The sequence below is a fragment of the Amphiura filiformis genome, chromosome 6 (genome assembly GCF_039555335.1).
Source record: "Amphiura filiformis chromosome 6, Afil_fr2py, whole genome shotgun sequence".
Classification (NCBI taxonomy): Eukaryota; Metazoa; Echinodermata; class Ophiuroidea; order Amphilepidida; family Amphiuridae; genus Amphiura; species Amphiura filiformis.
This window is the reverse complement of record NC_092633.1, coordinates 19,078,331-19,100,542: the sequence shown is the minus strand read 5'-3', so window position 1 is coordinate 19,100,542 and position 22,212 is coordinate 19,078,331. Positions and strand designations below refer to the sequence as shown.

Sequence of the window (22,212 nt, the reverse complement as noted above, 5' to 3'; positions counted from 1 at the left end):
AGAATTTTCACACAGGTAAATATTTATTCTTCCTATAGACCTTTAAGGAAATGCACAAATTCACAAAAATTCATGTTGCAGAAACATGATTTTCTCCAAAACTCAAAATTTTAGTGCCACAAAAATATCATGCTTTACAGTACTCCAATCTCTTTGATTAATGGTCGAAGTGTTGGTTTGGATATCCAAAGGTCTCTGATTCAAATCCGGCTGAATTCACATGGATTTTTCACTCAAGGGAAACGTAAAAGGTAATTTCTTTATCCCTTTGTTTAATCGGTTCTATTTTGTTTTACTTTTCAGATAATTCATTACATGATGAGAACTTTCATCATTCAAGTAGCAACCATACACGTGGTCCACAGCACCCCTATGCAACATCAGTTCCTATCTCCATGCCAACATGGAGGAGAGAGAAACAATCATTTGAAGAAGAGGAAACAATTGATGAAGAAAAGAAGGTAAGAGAAGAGGACGAGGAATGGACCTTGTCATGATTGTAAATGATCATCATAGGTTGTGATAGTTCTATATGGATTTGAACTTGAATAGTACAGTGATAACTCAGTGACATTTTGGAAGCTTTCAAGAAATCCGATATTTTGGAACTTATTGACAAAAGATTCAGTTTCCAAAACAGATTAGCCTGAAGTTTGTTCATATACTATTATCCATGAATGACCATGCAAACTTTTTATAATCCACTATGTTTTCTTTGATCTTTTTTCTGTATTAAGGTTCCTATGCCAGAGCCTGATCGTATGGTGGCAAGTATGAGGGCGCTCTCATTCAGCGTCCAAGATGGAACTGAAATGTTTGGAGATCTTCCCCGACCACGCCTCAACACCGGCGATTTTGTTGCTATAGGAAAGAACTCAAAGCAGCGCCCTCTATAGCATCAGAGCATGATGCGGGCAAACAAACTTGTGTTTCTCGTTTATTGTTTAGCTGTTAACTCCATGAAGAGAGTTGACCGTGCTGTTTTTTCTGCAGTATTCATGTAACAGTTGGAAGCAATAGTTATATGTTGGGGTTCTCAGAATGGGGGAACCCACAAATGAATCTACTGATCCAATGAACATGCAAGCACCTGTGCATGCGACCATCAGATGGTAGAAACAAAAGATCAGGAGACGGGCTACGTGAGAAGACGTCTCGCTTCCAGGTTCTGTTTACAAGTGTTGCCATATTTGTGTTTCATCATGCCTTCCAGTATAGAAATTATACACATTTCATATATCTTGTATTGAATATGATGTTTATGCATTGAGCATTAGAACAAAGACTTTATTTTATTTGAAGCTATTATTTAAAGAATTTAAAAATGTGATCATGCTATTGATTTGGGATCAAATGGCAGGCAATTAAATGGAGATGTTTTTGTAGGCCCACATCTTTATACTGAGATGTTGTGATAGACCCACATCTTTTCCACTCCTTCCATATGTTTCCTCATAGTTATTATAGCTACTCATATTGTTTCTCACCACCATTACTTAAAAAAGGACCTTAAAATCTGAAAAAATAAGGTTGGGTTTTGTTTGTTTTTTTGGTGTTTCTTTTTTTCCATATTTGAATTTCCATTTATTTGGTACAAAATTCACAAAAAAATTTTGCCTCTGTGTAATTAGTACAGCACAACTCTTGATATGTTAAAAAAGAGCCTGACAAACCTGAGAAATCATTTTTTACCATTGCATTTGCTTGAAGCGATTGTGATTAGGTAATCAGTCACTGGCATGCAGGTACTTGTTAAAGGTAGGGCCATTACAGTGTTCATTATTGAAATCATACTGATAGCATAAGATGGTAGACCCATAAACTAAAGAGATACAGACTATTCGCAAGCAGGTAAAATGCAGGCATCGCCCGTTAGCGAGGGCCGATCGTTCCATGAAGTGCGATAGCAGAAACTGCTGTGCACATACTGCCCATTTTTACGGTCTTAAACGTGACACGCAATACTCTATCATAAGTATGTGAAGGCACACAACACTGGTATGATTGTTTTTAAACAATTCGTTGGATGTGTCTTAAAAGAGACATCCAATGAATGATCAGCGAGAATTCACAGTATACAAAGCACAGGGATTTGGGCTGTTTGCTAAGAATCTGTATCTCTTTAGTTTATGGGTAGACCATATTGCGTAAATCAGTTGATATAGTCAAATGTGATAGTTGTACTTCTTGTGTGCTAAAATACCTGTGAGACCAGTATATTCAGTGGTATATATAGTATGGAAGGTCTTTTGTGTATAATCCAGTGCCTAAAAACTGAATTTCTAGGAGTAAGGGTCCATTCATATACTTTTATCAGTACCAAATACAAACCTAATAACGCTGTAGATTTAAATAGAATACAATAGTTGCTCTATTAACAGCCATCTTGTACACCCTTATAATGCCCTATATCATGTGAGTAAGCTTAATACTCGGCTGACATCACAATTGTGGCCAAAATCCTATAGTCAACTTCAACATCCATCCAGTTCATTACCAAATTATAGTAGCGTTTTCATTTAATGAACAAATTTAAGTAAATCACTTGAGAAAGGTGAATTATATCATGAATGATTGGTTTCTTCATATTTCACCTAAAGATTTAAGTGGATATATTTTGGGGAAAAAACAGAACATAATTACTTTTTAGAGGTATAGTAACAAAAGCCCCATATTTCTACCTGTTTAGTACTGAATTGGTAAAACTCTATTTTAGGTCTTAAATTTTTTGTCCAAAGATGATTTGAAGTATCTCACCTTATAACTGGTTCATTTTGTTTGGTTTCATTTTGTTTCCTTCTAAAAATGTAAATTGTTGGTATGAATAAGATGAATATTGTATCAAAATGATGGTGTAATTTTATAAACAAATATATTGTATAAATAATATTGTAATTTTTCAGCATACTCATAAGTAAATATGCATGCAATTAAATGTCATGATATGTTTCAGAAAATGAGAAAGTAGCAAAAATGCAAGACATTTTTTATTGTGTGTGTAGGATAAGTAAAAATTTAATGTTAAAAAGCTAAGCTTAGTACCCCATGTTTTCTACCTTTTGGTGGTGTAACATGTTTTCTACAGTTTGGTGACAATACCTTGGACTTGACAATTTATTTTACATTTCAAGTAGCCTAACAGGGTCTTGTCATTTCAGTTTAAGATAATAACACTTTTTCTTGGCTTAAAAAGCCATGACCAAAGCGTTATAATTTGGTCAACAGCAGTCCCCTGTGTACACTTAACATTTGAAAATTTTCTGTCCGTTTTGTGGTAAAATTGAGTTGCTTTGAGAATTTTTTGTCCGTTTTGTGGTAAAATTCAGTTGCTTCAAAAAGTGTGACAAAATGTATTTAATTCTAAAGAGGTTTTATTAGAGACTTGGGACTTTGCGCAGTTTGTATGTTGTTGCACATGGAGGGTAAAATAGTGTACCTTATATATTATAATGTGCATACAACCTTCAATTAATGTGGATGCTTGCTTGTGTGATGCAATGTTGTGGCAACATACTATGTGTTACACACACAAACCTTTTAAATGCCTGAGCTTGAAGATGAGTTTTTGATGCCTTTGATCAATTCAGTTATTGCAGCCATGTGAAGGTAGCACTTCAAGTTTTATTTAAGAACAAATCCTATCCAACTTCTGAATTTACAGAAGGTCAAGTACGAACGATGGCTGCAAATGTCTATTTATATTTGCATTTACCCAGTGTGTAAGCATCAAAGGTCAATTTACTAAACAATGAACCAAATGTATTGTAACTCATTGTAAAGTTTACTCTATGATGAGTTCCTGTTACTTCAATACATATCATTCCTTCGTGAAATTAAACATTACAATTTGTTTTCATTTGAAATGGATTTGTCACTTCAGTTATGTCATTAAGTTATATAATGAAGGAGTAGGCAGCCTATTCTTCACCCTAGCAGGGTGTAAGACAATGCGAGACACAATTATTAATATGCAAGAATCGGAAGTAAACGATGCAAGCCAGAGAAATTGCGATTTAAATAATGTCTTTGGGGCTCAAGCAAACTAACATGTGAACATTTTGAGAGAGACAAAATCAGGACTCGTCGGAGATTGAACCCCTGGTCGCTGGATTACAGGTCCAGACTGTCATAAAGTTGATACAATCAACAACAGATCATGGCATCTCATTGAGATCACAATTTCAAGTTGCCATTATACTTTGATTTCAAGCACAAGCCCTGTAGATATTTAGACTGCAATCTCAGTTAATCCTCTTTCTGTAATAGTTTATACAAGGATTCTGGAATATAGGATAAGCCACCTGTTTGCCCAAATGAAGTCAGTTGCCTATCTCTCGAATCATATACTATGGGCAGACAATACTGGACTTGGATCAATACTGAGTATCGTATAGAATTGCATTACAATTGCATTATAATCGTAATCTTTACTCAAAGATCTGGAACCAAAAGTAAGATCTAGCCTTGCAACTGTCATTCAAACAAAATTACCGAGTAAGTCTGTTTCACTATTGAAGCAGTACACACCATCTGCACACATACATAAGTTTTAGGCTAAAGACTTCCCAAATGCTGGTGACTTCACTTTTTTTCATACAGGGATTTAATATGAGTGTCACAGCCCTGGTTTATATTGATGATACACACTTGTGTATATTTTTTTCTCTTTTCTAGTAAGATATCAAACCAAAGAATAATAATTGTTTATGTTTGCTATTTTCTTGTATACATATAACACTGGTGCTCTAGTAGGTGAACTTGTTAAATCTCTAAGAGAACATTTTATTTTGAAATGCTTCAATATTAATTACAGTCTGTCCACTTAGAAGTACAAACCAAATCTTTGGCATCGGGGTCGATGCGTTGCGTGGCGCGCGAGCGCGATGCGACGCGTAAAGAGCGTGGTGCACAAATCGCGCAGCAGTTGGCGCGCCAAAGAAGCATTGCACTGAAATAATTATTCTCATACCTCCAGTTTCCGAGGTCTATTTACTTTGTACTTCTATGTGGACAGACTATAGTCATTAAATTTCGATACTGTATTCCTTGATTGCTTTGTGGCAAAACAAAACACCGTATGTGATGTGACGTAACTTCCTTCAAAAAATGGCAATGTTTGCACAAGATTGTTAATGTGTGGAAAATTTGTCATGTTTGCACATTTTCTACGCTGACTTGCATGATAAATAAACCTCTTTGCACACTTTTAAAGTTGTGCATAGTTAGACTAGTGCGAAAACCTCAGATATTCCACTCTTACTTTTCTTTATTGAAATAAGAATGTAGCTTGGATTTGGTAGACAAATAATACTTATGAACTCTGAGGAATTTGGAATATTATACAAGTGTCCAGATGTTAGAAACAAAGAGATTATTGTATCGAATATAAACAAATGTTGCGTAATCTACATTTAAAACATAAGATTTTGTTCTGCATCATGGGAAATCCTCAGATGTAAACACTCCCAGTGTGATTCCTGGAGGTACCAAAACCAAGTGATGTTATTTAATTATCATTTTGTTGCAGAATCATGCAGCTTTTTTGTTGCCACTTGCAGCTTGTAATCTTTTTTTTACAGCGTAAATTAAAAATAACCTAATTGAATATTGTACAAATAATTCATTATTTTTTAGCTTGTTATTTTTTTTCAAGTTTTGATGATTTTTCCTTTGCTTGTTTAGTCTAACAGCAATACAGCATTAATGTTGTAGAGTAAGTTACTCTCTATAATATCGTAAGACAATTTGTTGATTTGCAAAGCAAATACTATATTCTCTCTAATAAATGCCTCCCCCTTTACAAATATCATTGTTAAAAATACCATGCCAAATCTATGTCAATTCTACTACTTTGTAGTAGCACACATGTGTTAGTTAATGCAGATTAAGGTCTGTTTTGACCAGATAATGTTACTATAAAATTATAAAGAAAGGAGGCAGCCTATATGCTTCACCCTGGCAGGAGCATAAGACAATGCTAGACACACATAATAAATTTGAGAATCGAAAATATGATGCAGCACCAAGAAATTATGATAATTACATTTTCTTGGGCTTGTTTCATTTAATTCAGATCTTCACATCTTAAATTATGTGTGTCTCGCGTTGTCTTATACTTGCCATGGTGAAGCATATAGACTGCCTCCTTTTCTCTATTATTTAATAGTTGGTCGCTAAGACACGGTGAGAGCGTGTGCAATCATGACTAGGTGTGATTACCGTATACCAACTGTGAACTCAGGTCAGGTAGTCCAGTGCTCTAACTCTTGACCAGTAATTGTGAGACCTGGGGTTCAAACCCCACCAAGTCTGATTTTTCTGCTCTCTCAATTTATTAATGTTAAAATTGACAAAAGTTTGGGTTCAAAAGCATTGCCTTTTGGAAAATGCAACACCCGGGGCATTTATTTGTGAGTATACCGTGGTATGTGTATATTTTTTTAAGTAATTAATTTTGTGCTAATAATTATGTATAGCCCGAATTGTGGGCAATCTACTTTATAATGACCATGAATGCCAGCAATTGCATGTACATGTATTGAATTTAGCTTTCAAAAGCATTTCATAAAATTATCAAATTTGATTTGAAGTCAAGTGCAGTTACATGACATCGAATTTGACTTGTTTTGTAACAGAATGTTTTCAAACTATTTTGGGTTGTTGACAATATGATATACCTGAACATTTTTTGCATGACATATAATATGGTATTCAATAGCTGCTGAAAAAACAAAGCATGTGCTTATAAACAAAGCATGTGCTTATAGTTTAGTACAAATGTCCTATAAGGCCCCTAACAGTCAATTTTGAGTTTCCCGTCACATAATTTCTGAAAACAAGTGAGGTAACTTTTTCATTATTCATTATTCATTATTTGTCTGCCTTTCATTATATGACCAACACGCATGTAAAATGTGTTGTTATTTGCCGCTCACTCACTTGAAGATGGATGTTTAGCCCAAATGAGATTCAAAAGTATATTACAAAGAGTCTGCAAGGTTGACAGCAAAATGTATGTTTTGATTTTGATTTTTCCACAAAAAATAAAGGGATATTCATAATTTTTTTGCAAATATAACCAGTTTTCATTGGTATTTTTTGGAAAATCACAATAATGAATTCAAGTGAGGGTCAGAAAATGAAGTGGGGGGGGGGGGTGACGGGAAACTCAAAATCGACTTTCCTTGGCCTAATTGTACATTTGTTTCATGAGAATATCTCTGTATTATGAGTTTGATTATCACTAAGTTATGAAATGAAAGCAAATGAATTTTGTCAGTTGAATGGAAATATGGTACATAATTACTGTTGTTTCCATATACTGATGAACCCAGACAACTAGAAACCATCAATTTATATTGTCAGTAGAGGGCAGTTGTTGTCTTCTTCATTTGTTGCATAGAGATGGCCAGCTATATTTGGCCGTTTGCCAAGTATGTTTGTTGTTGTAATACATGTATTATTCTCTTGAAACAGCATTGCTTCAACAGGTTTATCCATGTGGCTGCCACATACAGTTCACTGGTAATTAACTGACTCTGCTGCCCTCTATCATTACACTTAATACTAGCAAGACTCTCAGTTCAATCATTTGTTAACCAAAGTGAAATGATCCTATTATTACTATTAAGAATCCATTGTAGGATACACCATAACATTGACCTTATAAAGAGCATCCAATCCATAATCTAAGATGATAGAACTACATAGAGGCACTCTTATTATGATGTTATCTTGTCCCAAGGTGATGATCTGATAGCTGGCAGTGATTGCACATTATACAGTAGAAGTAGAGTTCCAGAAAATGTATTTGTGCCTGAAGGCTGACATCTTGACAATTGTGGGATATGTTTTTAGATTCAGTATATTTTGTGGAAAAAGGTGTAAAATGATTGGACAAAAATCACAAAATGAAAATTGGACATGCTATTACCCAACAATGGTTTTTGCTTGACAAATTTAGCAAAAGGTCCCACCCAGAACTCATTTCCCCACCCAAATTACATTTTTGTATCTGAGCGATTGCACATGTTGTGATAAAAGCAATACCGAAGTCGTCTACAAATATATAGGTAGTTATCTTGGTGCTTTTTGTGTTATAACAATGAAAGCACCTTTTCTGACTAAGAGAGATGCGGTTTCAATATCCCATAAAAATGACAATTGGGCTACATAGCATGAGGCTATGTTACCATACATATTTATTTTGTTTGTTATCTTCAAAGCATTGCTCTTGAAAATCAAGTTGATCTGAGGTGAAGACAACATAAAAGTGTAAAACATTTGGTGGGTATTTAGCGTAATCTCATTTCACCTCAAATCAAGAAATATTTGTAAAGTTGTGATGTGTTAATCAAAAGGTACCTTATGTTGGCAATTACGACCAAAGTTTACAAATCGTATAAACAAATTTTAAAAATTTATTTTCCCAGCATATGCTCAGCACCAAAATTCTAAATTTTAAAGCTTAATTAAATTTAGCATATTTCTGGTGAAATTAAATCTCCATTTTCGAAAACTTATAAGGTACCTTCCATCGTATATTATTACACCTCACAGTTATTTAGTTACCATACTTGTCGTATACCAGTGTATGCATGTACAAGGATAGTGATGGAATTTGAGTGTTATCACTAGATTAAATTTATGAGAGCTATCAATCTTATTTTGGTGTATTATGAATTGTCAAACCCAAAATAAAACTTGAATAAATGATATATTAAAGAGAACACTTTGAGAGTTTTGTTGTCCATACGCAGGGCCCACCGATGGCACAATTCTGGTTTACCCTGCACACCGCATGTTTTCAATACAATTCTGGTTTACCCTGCACACCCTATTTTTTTATTTAGAGTTGGGGTTAGGGTTAGGGATAGGGTTATACTTGTGCGCAGGGTGTACCAGAATTATTCCCCACTGATTTGCACACACAAAATGTGAAAATTGTGCAGATTGTGTGAAAAAAAGCAAATGTCATTGAGGCATTGCATGGAAAAGGGTACCTTTTGAAGGGAATTACCATTGATCAAGACCCATTTATTTTGTGAGCAAAGCGGCAGTAAAGTAAGTAATAAAACCATGTATTTTGCTGAAATTTGGCATAAAGTAAGTGCATTGCTTGGAATGCTTGGAAAAAAACATTACATGCACCAAATCAAATTATGCAAACAAAAACAAAATATATGTTGTTACAAGCTGTACATCAAAATGATTGATACCCATCAGATTTCATTGATAATGATGCCTCTGACATCAAAATTCAACATTAAAGATTCAAATGATTTGTAGATAACAAGACATAAACTATACATTCTTGACATTTCAAGAGTATCCAATGTTGCATTTGGAAGATGCAGGCTTTTCAACAAACATCAAAATTGATGGGTACCAATCATTTTATACAGCGTGTACACAGCTGATACCACTGCTTCATTCAGGCACTAATACCCGCTACAACCAGATGCCCTGAAACCAGATTCCAATAACATGAAATACAAACTATTTAGTGAGAACATATGAAAAGAAAATTATAACAACTATCTATAAACAAGTTTTAATATTTCTTACATCGGCAAACACTTTCAATTGACTTCAACCTGTACAATTGCTTGGTGAATAATATTTGCAGTCTATTACCCTTTGTACAGACCAAGTTCCAGATATCAAGATGAACATTATCAAGGCCAGTGATTTGGGGTCAAAATACCACTGCAAGAACCAGAAGTCAAAACATTTTAATTGTAGACCTATTTAGCACACATTTTTCAATTTAGCTTTCAACATAAAAATTCTTGAGAATTTCCTATAGTATGTCATTGGTGGTAACAACATTTCCCACCTGGTAAGTTGTGCATGTGCTACACAGTTACTAGCATTCCAAGTACTTGTCAATGTAAAATTATGAAACATGAATTTCATCCATGGCATTGTCTTTTTAAAGACATTTTTTGTTTGTTCTGCATTAGATTTTAAACATCGCTGTATTCATCTTCTTTACTCATCTCAACAACTTCTGGATGTGTGATTTATCTTTTGTGTCTGTGAAAGACCGAGCTCCCGTCTATTGTTTTTCTTTGCCCTGATGAACAAAAATTCACGAAAATCGTTCTAGAAGCAACTTTATCAAACTTGAAATAGTTTGCTGAGAAATAAAGAACTTTCACCATAAACTTCTAGAAATGCCTCATTTTGGCATCTTACTCTGCTATCTCCTGATGAAGATTACCCGGTAAAGGCTAACATTCTTAAAATATTCAGATTTTTCTTTTAATGAGCATTTACCTTCCTGTAACAGAACTTTACAGAAGTATAGATTTTGAAGATATACTGCCAATGTTTTCTCAATATGCATGTAAGCAGATGCAACCAGGACAGATCAAAGAAAGCCAGCTTGATCTTCCATCTGCAGGTTCGTAGCTTGGTCTTCCATCTGCAGGTGACCCATTTTGTCGCATTCACTTCAAGGAATCCCAAGCCATTTTCTCGAAAATCACACTATTACTGGCTCCATTTTCAAAATGTTGTATAAACAACACAAAATCAAGGCTTATCAGTATGATCTTCAGTTGTGTCCAGCAACCACTTGGTATTACAGCTATATTATTTGGTATTAACATTTCCTTTGCTGCAGTCAGTCAATGATCTTCACATACAATATTGCTATTAACCAAGAAGTACTTGTCGCCGACACAGAAATGTTTCTCACATTGAGAGCATTTGAAGCATTCTAGATGGTAGACACGGTCCTGTGTGACGGTCATCACTTGCTCATATGCAGGTATAGGACGTTTACATGAAGCACATACTCCACTAGGAGCAAATAATCTGAAAAAGAAAATATAAAGAAATTAAATATTTTATCCCTTTCATACGTGTAAATCATTTTTACGGTTGTTGTTTAGCACAAGCAACCTTTGATATAAAATTGGATCGGTTGAGCCCATATTTATTGGTCGAGCTATGAGTTTTAAAATATTGGACGAGACGTAGTCGAGTCCAATGTTTTACAACTCATAGCGAGACCAATAAATATTGGGCGTAAAGCATCCAATTTTATCATTATTATGTTTTGGATTCAATATTATCACAACTTGGATCCATCAAAACATAATAATGTAAAATAATGTGCTAACTGTAAGAAACATGATTATAAGACGACTATAAATAACTGTTATTCATGGCCACTGTTTTGCAGTCATAAGGTCGAGGTCCAAATTTCAGTATAATGCTCTTAACGTTTCCCAAAACTCGAAATCTATTAGTTAGTAAATATAGGCTATATGGCAATTAACTTGAAGTAAGTAATGATAACACCGATACCAATGGGAACACAAATGTTGCACTACAATACCATCAGTATTGTCCACATTCAACAATTTTCAACTATTCTATTATGATGGCTCGGGTACCTACCTGAGATAATCTCGATGACAGAGCTTTCTTCCAAGTTTTGTGTAGACATAGCAACCAACTTCCCCAAGTCGACATTGGCACAGATCACATGCTAAGCAGTCTTCGTGCCAATATTTATCCATTGCTTTCAAGAAATAGCGATCTTTGATGGATTCATTACATCCTTTGCATTCCAGGAATGATGGAGGAACGTTGAGAACCTCGTGGACGGTTTCCCTGTAAAGAAACAAACATCAATGGTTATTACACCCTCTCAATACCCAGCCAATATAATTATGATCTGTATCTTCTGGTTACAGGTTCGTTTTAGTATTTACAAGGTTATAAGATAAATATTTATGTGTTGTACAATGAAACAATAGAGAATGTGATGTGGGAGATGAAAGGACATAACTTGGTATTTTAGGAATGGATAGATGAAGGGAATGGTGATAACATCAATGGGGATGTACGAGTGATCTATGCAGGAGGACGGGGAATTCATAGTATTGTAGGATAGAGAAACAAAGATATTTGGAAGTTGTCCAACACACTAAGGACGTTGCTTGTCAAACTAAAAGCAGACAAGCTTGATCTATAATCATGATAATTATGGAAGAAGGCAAATAGGAGAGAAAAACTTGTGGAATTCGGTAGAAGAAGGGAAATGGTCATTACCAACAGTCACCTGGCTCCCACAGTCATTGCAACTAGAAGATCTTACACCAGGAAGAAACAAGGGGACACTGGAACTGGACGATACCAAATGAGTTCATTCTAGTCAGGTCAAGATACAGGAACAGTGTTACGAGTTACAACACAGAGTTGCAGAGTTGTTAGTCATGAAACTGCAGACTCGGCCTAAAAAGAATCCTTAGTAGAAGCGAATCAGAAAGTGGAACACATTTGAGGCTCTATAGATGGTATTCCTCGTCATAAATGCCAGGAAAAGATTGGCAAGGACGTAGAAGATCATTGAGAAAGAATCATAATAGAGAAATTAATAAAAATGAACGCTGGATTGCATTGAATGAAAAAGTACTGGAGAGTGCAAAGAACAAAAGCTATACAGGAAGACTTGAGCAGAGCCCCGAAGAAACCATGGGTGGCTCAGGCGATGTTACAAAAATAGATTGGCGTAGGAAACTTTGGAAGAGAATTCATTCTGAGAAAGAAAAAAAAAGAAACATGTACAGGAGACAGTGTAATGTAATCAAAGTTGTTGATGGAACTGGAGGGGATAAAAAAGATGGAGGGAGTACATAAAAGAGTTATGTTACAAAGAAAGGTAAACCATCAGAGATAGTACTGGAAGAAGGAAGCACAAATGATGATGGCAGCAAAATGCCAATATCCTGGATAGAGAGATAAAAGCAGTAATTGAGTCTTTGAAAAAGCCGAAAGCAGAAGGGAAGGATGGTGAGCAGAGGTGATAAAGAACCTTGGAGACAAATGCAATGAAGAACTGAAAGACATCAGGAGACTGACCTGCAGATGACGTCATGAAAGCAACACGATTCTCCTGCAAAAGCCACAAGGAAGGAAAACAGAACCATCAGCCTGATGTACAAATCCTCACCCAGAGTGTGGAATCAAACGCTAATAAGAATAATGATTGGAAACCCCCATAGTGGCTTTTGGCGCGTAGTCCGTGGCACCATGGGACGTAATTGATTATGTTCACCGAGATAACCAGTAACATGACAACGAAGTTTGTGTTTGCTTTGTAGGCTTTTAAAAAGCTTTTGACATACAGGGCCGTCAAGTCGCTAGAGTGGAGTGTCGGCAAAAAGTTGATGTTGTCGACAAAATCATAGGCTTGTCGGCAAATTATAATGAGCCATGCGGGCACGGAATGTTGTCTTAGTAGTGTTTTAATAGCAGAACAAATATGGAAAAAATGAAGAAAGGAATTAGGACCCCAACCCCCTCCAGTCCTCAACCACTTATAGATTCCTGAGCGTCTTGTCAAAAAAACTACAGGTCAACAATTCACAATTTTAGTTAGCAAAAAACATAATAGAGATTTTCCCATAATGTGGAGATAATGATAGAAGCAATGGAAATAAGGGACTGATCGTTATTGACGGCAGGCGGGAATGGGCGTTTTGGAAAAAATATCGACGACAAAATTCGCGTTCCCCCCTCGCGTCCGCTCCAAATTTTCAGATTCCCCCTTGTTTTCCCGAATTTCTCCATTTAAAACTTAACAATCCCCTCCTGGTTCAACGAAAAAACAAGACCCAAAAAATATTTCGGGTTCCCCTCAAAATGCCCCCCCTGTTGTAAATAACGATCGCTCCCTAATACCTGTTTAAATGAATGGGAGCTATTGAACCTACACCAAACCAGGTCTGAAAAGATTGATGGAGAGCCTATAGCCATTGAATGAAAGATCAATAGAATACATCATCATGATATGAAAATTCACGTACATTTTTTGTAAAGATCATGAAGAACAAAAGCAGTAGTGTGCCGTGGGCCTTTCGGGGGGCCTTTGGGGGCTGAAGTCCCCGGGTCCTCTAAACGAGTTACGAGAGGGAGAAGAAGGGGATGGAATGAAGGGAAGAAAATAAGAGGTGTATTAACAACCAAACCAGACAGTGGCGTATAGGGGCACCCCAATCGATCTGAAATTTGTATAGGAAAATTGCCGAAAAACGGCTTGTGCCCTCCAATCAGATCCGGTGCCCCCCAATCATGGTCGGTGCCCCCCCCCCCCCACGCTACGCCACTGAAACTGGAAGAGTTAAGAAAACAAGCTACTCGCGAGTTTTTCACAAATGCTCTCTTTTATGGCATTGTTCATATCTGCCCTAGCAGAAATTCTATACAGCAAGAAGTGTATCAAAAGTGTATCAAAGTGTATTAAAACTGTATCAAACGGCAATTTGATACAGTTTTGATATGCAAAGGGTGTATTGAAAATGTATCAACTGAAAATATAGGGTATCAAAACTGTATCAAATACCACCTAACTGTATCAAAAATGTATCAAAAGTGTATCAAATTTGAACTTAGTTAATTTTGGCCATGCTTGTGGTGTATCAAAAGTGTGTCAAATTGGACTTTGCAGTTTTTCAGTGTATGTAAAGTGTATCAAAATTAACTTTTTGGTGCTAGATGTATATCAAAAGTATATCAAATTGGACTTGGTCAAATTCTGGCTGCATACAGTGTATCAAAAGTGTATTAAATTGGACTTTGCCTGTTTTTAGTGTATGTAAAGTGTATCAAATTGAACTTAGTTAATTTTTGGTGGCTAGAGGTATATCAAAAGTGTATCAAATTGGACTTGGTCAAATTCTGGCTGCCTACAGTGTATCAAAAGCGTATTAAATTGGACTTAGTTTAGTTTGGGTGGCTAGAGGTATATCAAAAGTGTATCAAATTGGGCTTTCATAAACTGACCTTTTGTAGTGTATCAAAACTGTATCAATAACTGATCACATGTCTAGAGAATGACTCATCATTTTCCAATTTGCCCATGTGGCATGCATGCAGTTAACACCAGGATTTGCATTTGGAAATGTACTGTATTTTAGAGCAAATTATGGTGTTTTATTTATCATGATGAAGATACAAACATGCTTGTAGACTGCACATTAGGTTACAATGTAGTTGTAATCAGGGACTGTGATTAAAGAGGAAATATCTGACTTTGTTCTGAGAAGGTAAGCTTACTATATATTATATATAGGGCCTCTATGTATATTGTATATATGTATTAAGCATGAATATAGCACATGCCTGTATAGTAGATCTTTTTGTTATTGGTAGCTTTTTGTCTCTTTATTGAGGATAACAACTTCAGTGACAAGCACTGCTTTCCAAGCAGGCCCTCTGATGTATGTATGTTTCATTTTGGTTGGGTTTTGCTTCTTTTTTGCAATACTTTCTCACACATTTATCCTATTGTGTTGTAATTTTGAACGTTGATAGGGGAAAGTGCATTGAGCTGCTCCGTGATGGGGGAAAGTGCTAGAGGTCAGCATTGGCAGTAGAGGGCAGTGTTGAATTTGAGCTTGATTAGACTAATTTCAAAATTTGACCTTTGACCCCTTCACTTTGGGGTCATTAATGTTTGCTTGTTGTTTTTAAGCTTGATTGGACCAATTTTGAAATTTGAAAAACTGTATCAAAAGTGTATAAAAAACTGTATCAAAAGTGTATAAAAACTGTATCAAAAGTGTATCAAAAACTGTATCAAAAGTGTATCAAAAAACTATCAAAAGTGTATCAAAAAGCTATCAAAAGTGTATAAAAAAACTATCAAAAGTGTATCAAAAACACTATATCAAAAGTGTATCAAATGGCATGTATCAAAAATAGGGCGGTCCTGCTGGCCAGCATTAGAATTGGAACGCTGATTTGATACAGTGACATATTTGATACACTTTTGATATAATTATGTATAAAATGTGTATAAAATGAAAGGATAAGAATTTCAATGCTAATTTGATAGTTTAAATTGGAACAATGATTTCAGTGACAATGACATATTTGATACACTTTTGATATAATTATGTATGAAATGTGTATGAAATGAAAGGATCGAAATTTCAATGCTAATTTGATACAGTTTAAATTGGAACGCTGATTTGATACAGTAACATATTCGATACACTTTTGATATAAATTATGTATGAAATGTGTATGAAATGAAAGGATAAAAATTTCAACACTAATTTGATACAGTTTAAATTGGAACCCTGATTTGATACAGTTACATATTTCATACACTTTTGATACAATTATGTATGAAATGTGTATGAAATGAAAGGATAAAATTTGAACGCTAATTTGATACAGTTTAAATTGGAACGCTTATTTGATACAGTTACATATTTCATACACTTTTGATATAATTATGTATGAAATGTGCATGAAATGTGTATGAAATGAAAGGATAAAAATTCAACACTAATTTGATACAGTTTAAATTGGAACCCTGAATTTGATACAGTTACATTTTTCATACACTTTTGATATAATTATGTATGAAATGTGTATGAAATGAAAGGATAAAATTTGAAAGCTAATTTGATACAGTTTAAATTGGAACCCTGATTTGATACAGTTACATATTTCATACACTTTTGATATAAATTGTGTATGAAATGTGTATGAAATGAAAGGATAAAAATTTCAACGCTAATTTGATACAGTTTAAATTGGAACCCTGATTTGATACAGTTACATATTCGATACACTTTTGATATAAATTATGTATGAAATGTGTATGAAATGAAAGGATAAAAATTCAACACTAATTTGATACAGTTTAAATTGGAACCCTGATTTGATACAGTTACATATTCGATACACTTTTGGTATGAAATGTGTATGAAATGAAAGGATAAAAATTTCAACGCTAATTTGATACAGTTTAAATTGGAACCCTGATTTGATACAGTTACATATTCGATACACTTTTGATATAAATTATGTATGAAATGTGTATGAAATGAAAGGATAAAAATTCAACACTAATTTGATACAGTTTAAATTGGAACCCTGATTTGATACAGTTACATTTTTCATACACTTTTGATATAATTATGTATGAAATGTGTATGAAATGAAAGGATAAAATTTGAACGCTAATTTGATACAGTTTAAATTGGAACCCTGATTTGATACAGTTACATATTCGATACACTTTTGATATAAATTATGTATGAAATGTGTATGAAATGAAAGGATAAAAATTTCAACGCTAATTTGATACAGTTTAAATTGGAACCCTGATTTGATACAGTTACATATTCGATACACTTTTGATATAAATTATGTATGAAATGTGTATGAAATGAAAGGATAAAAATGTCAACACTCATTTGATACAGTTTAAATTGGAACCCTGATTTGATACAGTTACATATTTGATACACTTTTGATATAATTATGTATCAAATATGTATGAAATGAAAGGATACATTTCATTTGATACTTTTTTGATACATTATCTTGGCATTTGATACACTTTTGATATGTATAAAATGTGTATGCAATGTTAATTTGATACAGTTTTGATACATAAAAGTGTATGAAATGAGGGTTCCAATTCAAATACCTTTTTTTCATACATTTTTCATACGTATCAAAAGTGGTGTATCAAAAGTGTATCAAATTTCAGCCAGGGTGCATCTACATCTCTGGGAGTCTTCTGGGGTTGTAGCTACGGACGCAGGCATCCATTACTGCTACAGGAGGTTAGAGATTTAGATATTTTGCTTTATAAACTCGCATTAACTCGTAACTCGTATATGAGCATATTAGCTATAAACATATCGTTATCCACGCACAGATATTATTAATGTGCCATTTATATAATATTAGTGAATTGTTTGTACACATATAGGATTTTTCTCAATCAAATATCCTCATGCGAGACCGGAATCGAGCTTTGATTGATGTCTTTAATTTCACGGTCAATTGTTTCATTATCTTTCATTGCAGTATACCGGGTACCCCATTTAACCCAGTTTTAATCATGTTAATTAACATGTTATCTTTTTGTTTCCAATACTTTTATGCCCTATTGCTGTACGTACACTGTAAAAGTCACAGAACACTTGACACTAGTGTTCTGTCTCTGTTTTCAAAGCAAGATTAGTTATGAAAGGATGTCTGCATATCCATACTAAAATTTGCCTTAAATAGTACGTGTCTCATTACCTAGCACTATCACAAAAAGGAAACATTGAATTTACATATTTTATTTTGAAAAATAAGACAACATTTTCAAAACGTAGAACACATATACAGTATGTAACACCTTTTGAACACTTGACACGGGTTCTTTATTTCCTTATGTCTTTCTTTGTTTCATTTGAACACTGGTGTTCTTGTAATTTGAACACTGATGTTCTGAAATATTTTAGAACACTTTTACACATGCATGCATGTGTCATGTGTTCAACTGTATCTTATGAACACGTCTCAGGTGTTCACACTGGTGTTCTCTAAATACATGTAAGTTGAACACGTGTCGTGTGTTAAAAAAAACACGTTACATTAATAATGACCGCGTTCCATGTGTTCTGGCCAATTTACGTGCATGCCTACAACCCTACATGCATGGCAGCTCATGGAAACCCGGCGCGGTATGGAAGTCCCTTGAATTATCAGAATTTTGGAGCTTCAAAACAACTGTGGTTTTTAATAAAGACTGCCTGTGGACCCCATTAAAGGTGGAGGCCTACCATACTCTTTTCAAAACCTATTTCCAAAAGCACAAACAAACAAAGTCAGTGGCACTTCCCTGATGAAACAATGTTCAGAGCCGGGGTTCAGCTGCGAGAGACAAGATCAGGTTAGCTAGAGACGGGACCAGGTCACAGTAGGATCAAGTCAATTGAACTATACCGGGAACTATAATCCGGGCTATAATCATGATATTAAAATGACTACGTTTATAAACATAGGCATAACATTATAAACATAGCCTACAATTGGATCGGGCCCATGCTGGCCCCGTGGTGTATGAGAGAATCTTAAGTCTTACCCATTTGCGTCTAGTTGTCTTTCTTCTTTCATGCCTCTCAAAATGCGTTTTACAGGTACAGCCTCGTGTAAATTTATCTCGTTGTTCATAATCAAGCAGATGAGGCCTACTCTATCTACAAGTGAGTGATAAGGCAGGGGTCAAGGGAAGGTCTCTCCGTCGAAATCCGATCCCTCCTTTATCCCACCAAACGTGCTACAGAGTTAAGCTCTCAGAACCAGTGCAACGCCTGCCAAATCGGCCTGTGAATTGATTTTCGTGGAACCTCTTACAAAGATACAAATCCAGATTCTACGAATCTTAGATTCACTTTTTAGTTCTCACCACTATCACACTCAAATCAGTGCACATTTAAGTTTCGGTGTACGATATAAGAGAACATGGATGCCCACTATACGTTCAAAGCCTTTTGATTTAGTGTGCCAGTTGTTTCCGTTTGCCCTTTGACATTGTATGGCTAACACATTTATTTTTGTTTCCACTGACAACTTAACTTTCACTCTCACAACTTTGCTTTTATAGAAAAGGAAGCGCAGTGACGTCACGTCCGGTATATGTCTATCAACACACAACCACTTTATAATAAACTTATAATTAGTTATTTCCTAATTATGTTCCTATTGCTTCAAATCGAAAAACAAAACCGGTCCATTTCATTTGGTGTGGTTGACATTGTCAATTGAAAGATAAAAGAAATTCAAAGGCATATTTTTATACTTGTATTTTAGATATTGAGATTCATTTGAGGGGTCAGGCGCAATTTTGGCTTATTTGTAGGGGTCGACTCCCGACATAAACTTCGTTTTGAACTTCCATCATACCTATAATATGAACCCTTTAATAACTTGAAGCAATTTTGTACAACTTTATGAAACATTTTGGGCAACTTTCCGCAACTTTGCAAAATGTTTAGGCAACTTAATGTAACTTTGTGTAACGTTGGTCTATTTTGACCATTTTGGACATTGTTGGGCAACTTCCCCTGGGGCCTATTAAAAAGTGTAGGGCTATTTGGAATAGACAGGCTTTCAACACCACAAAACGGGTGGGGAACAATTTGCATTATAGGCCTATACATTATGCTCTTAAATTTGAAAAAATTCAGGCGTTCCGTTTTCGAGAAAGAGCAACGCAAAGTTTCTTTATTGTATTGAATATTAATTTACCGGTACTTCAATATAGTTTACCAATATTAGTTTCATGAATAAACCTTCCTATTAGCAATTATCCCAGCAAACACAAAAACGTTTTAAAAACGTTTTAAATAAGTTATATTTTGGCTTTTGGTTTAGGTAAAAACATTTTAATAACATTAAAATGTCGGGTTATATAAAGGTCATGATAACGTTTTTTAACGTTTTTTATGAAAACGCACTACAGCAATATTTTTAAATGTTTTCAAAAAATGTTATTGTAAACTATTTTTGCAAACATTTTTGTCAAATATTGTGTCAATACTTAAATAACATTATGTTAAGATATTTGAACCCAGCAAACACAGAAATGTTCTCAAAATGTTTTTTGCAAAACCTTTTAATAACATTTAAATGTCGGGTTATATAAAGGTCATGAAAACGTTTTTAAAACGTTATTGAAAATATTTTGGGCAAACATTTTTCTCAAAATGTTTTTTCAACCCCAAAATAACATTCTGTTTAGAATGTTTTGTATCAAGTTTTCAAGAATGTTTTTGGAATGTTATTAAAACGTTTTTATACCCTTTACATAACCCGACATTTAAACGTTTTCTGTAAAACATTTTTGTTTGATGAGCAGTAGATTATCAAAAATGTTTTTAAGGTTATGAAAACGTTTTATACTCTTAATATACCCTTTATATAACCCGACATTTAAACGTTTTCTGACAACCTTTTATAACCTTTTGCGAATGATGTCGAAAACGTTTTGTGTTTGCTGGGATATAATTTGGATCTGAAGAACAGCTATAAAATACAGTGTTGATTATGTTGGCTTTGAATATACTCTTAATTTCTCGAGATGTGATTCTTAAGAAATTCGGTTGCCACGGATGCGCATACATGAGGTTATAAGTTATAGCCTATTTAAAATACTCAAAAATCTCAAATATACATCTGGCCCGACATCTGGATGCTGGAGTTTTAACGCTAAAAACAGTTGCACAATATCTAAACGTTCGGGCTTGTATACTCCCTAATCATATTCGTAATTCTTCAACAGTTGAAACCTTCAAATCTGCTCTCAAAACTCATCTGTTTCAGATTTCCTATGTTTAGTTTTTCTTGTTTTTTGCTTCTTTCTTTTTATTTTTAATGCGCTTTGAATCCAGCGGTAAAGGCGCTATATTAATATTAATATTAATGTAATGTAATGTATACCGTAAAACAACTGAACATTTTCCATTTTGATTCTGTTGTCAACAAAAACCGCAATATGGTTTAAAAAATGAAAGGATAATATCACAAATTGTGCTGAATTTTGTATAAAATAAAAAAGAAAGCTTTACTTTTTAAGTTATAACTTGTATATTCCAACAAAGAATTCAATGCCCAAAGACGCAAAGCGTTGACTGAAATACACACTAAAGAGTATGAGTATACTTTATATTTCAGACTTGTTTATGCCAAAAGGCATTTACCTGCATGATTTCACTATTAAATTTCCATTTACCGTTGTATAAAATAAGTTAAAGTAAAGCAAACATTGACATAATTTCAAGTCGTATGAATAAATCAGTTTAACCACTTGCTAACTGACTTGGGTGCTTGGAAACCTTTTAAAACATATTCAAGTGGTGCCTGTGGAATGCGATCGCCGTTTAGTCAAACACAGGTAATTGTACCTAATTCAACAATCCCTTATGTATTTTACACCAAGTAGCTTAAAACCCTGAAATTTAAGAATTGCAAATTGCAATTAGTGTTATAAGACCTTCCTTTATTGAAAGGTCCATATTGTGCTAAGCTTTTAGCTTTAATTGTTTAATGGGTTAACCGATAAATATTTTAAGTAACTTGTAGCTACTGAACTTAGTATTTTTACATTCTAACCACTGCAGTGGAATTTCTTCCATTTCTTCCATATTGGACCAATCTTGGCTTACCATCAGTAATCTTCATATTGGCATCACAGTGGCAGCCTAAATTGGTCCAATGTATAGGCCCAATATTTGGCCCAATCCCAATGTTGGACCAATCATGGGCCCATGACCAAATGATATTGGGCCATTATTGAACATATATCGGGCCACCATCGGACCAATATCGCCATGTTATATCATCAGTATCTTTGTTTCTTTGAGGATATTGGACTTCTGATGCGTCAAAAATGAT

General features: G+C 34.6%; 2 protein-coding genes across 2 annotated transcripts in view; one reads left to right on the top strand and one right to left on the bottom strand.

The window, feature by feature from the left end:
• LOC140155108 (uncharacterized) overlaps positions 1-8,729 on the top strand; it is a 35,773-nt gene extending 27,044 nt beyond the window's left edge. The window contains exons 11-12 of the mRNA XM_072177812.1: positions 304-461; positions 738-8,729. Coding sequence (XP_072033913.1) covers positions 304-461; positions 738-896 — 317 coding nt within the window. The 3' untranslated portion in view covers positions 897-8,729. The remainder of the gene's footprint in view (positions 1-303; positions 462-737) is intronic.
• Positions 8,730-9,436: 707 nt separating this feature from the next.
• Positions 9,437-19,399, bottom strand: LOC140155105 (rhombotin-2-like). Its single transcript, XM_072177808.1, has 3 exons — positions 18,902-19,399; positions 11,413-11,628; positions 9,437-10,824 (listed from the first exon to the last, which is right to left on the bottom strand). The coding sequence occupies exons 1-3, from the start codon at positions 18,988-18,990 to the stop codon at positions 10,635-10,637; spliced, it is 495 nt and encodes a 164-aa protein (XP_072033909.1). The 5' UTR covers positions 18,991-19,399; the 3' UTR covers positions 9,437-10,634.
• Between the last annotated feature and the right edge of the window lie 2,813 nt (positions 19,400-22,212).

Excerpts from the sequence above, each read along its gene's own strand:
- LOC140155105 (XM_072177808.1), bottom strand. The coding sequence starts at position 18,990 with ATGAACAACGAGATAAATTTACACGAGGCTGTACCTGTAAAACGCATT. Across the intron at positions 11,629-18,901 it reads AGACAACTAGACGCAAATGG|GGAAACCGTCCACGAGGTTC; the intron begins GTAAGACTTAAG and ends GTTTCTTTACAG. Across the intron at positions 10,825-11,412 it reads TGTCATCGAGATTATCTCAG|ATTATTTGCTCCTAGTGGAG; the intron begins GTAGGTACCCGA and ends TTTCTTTTTCAG.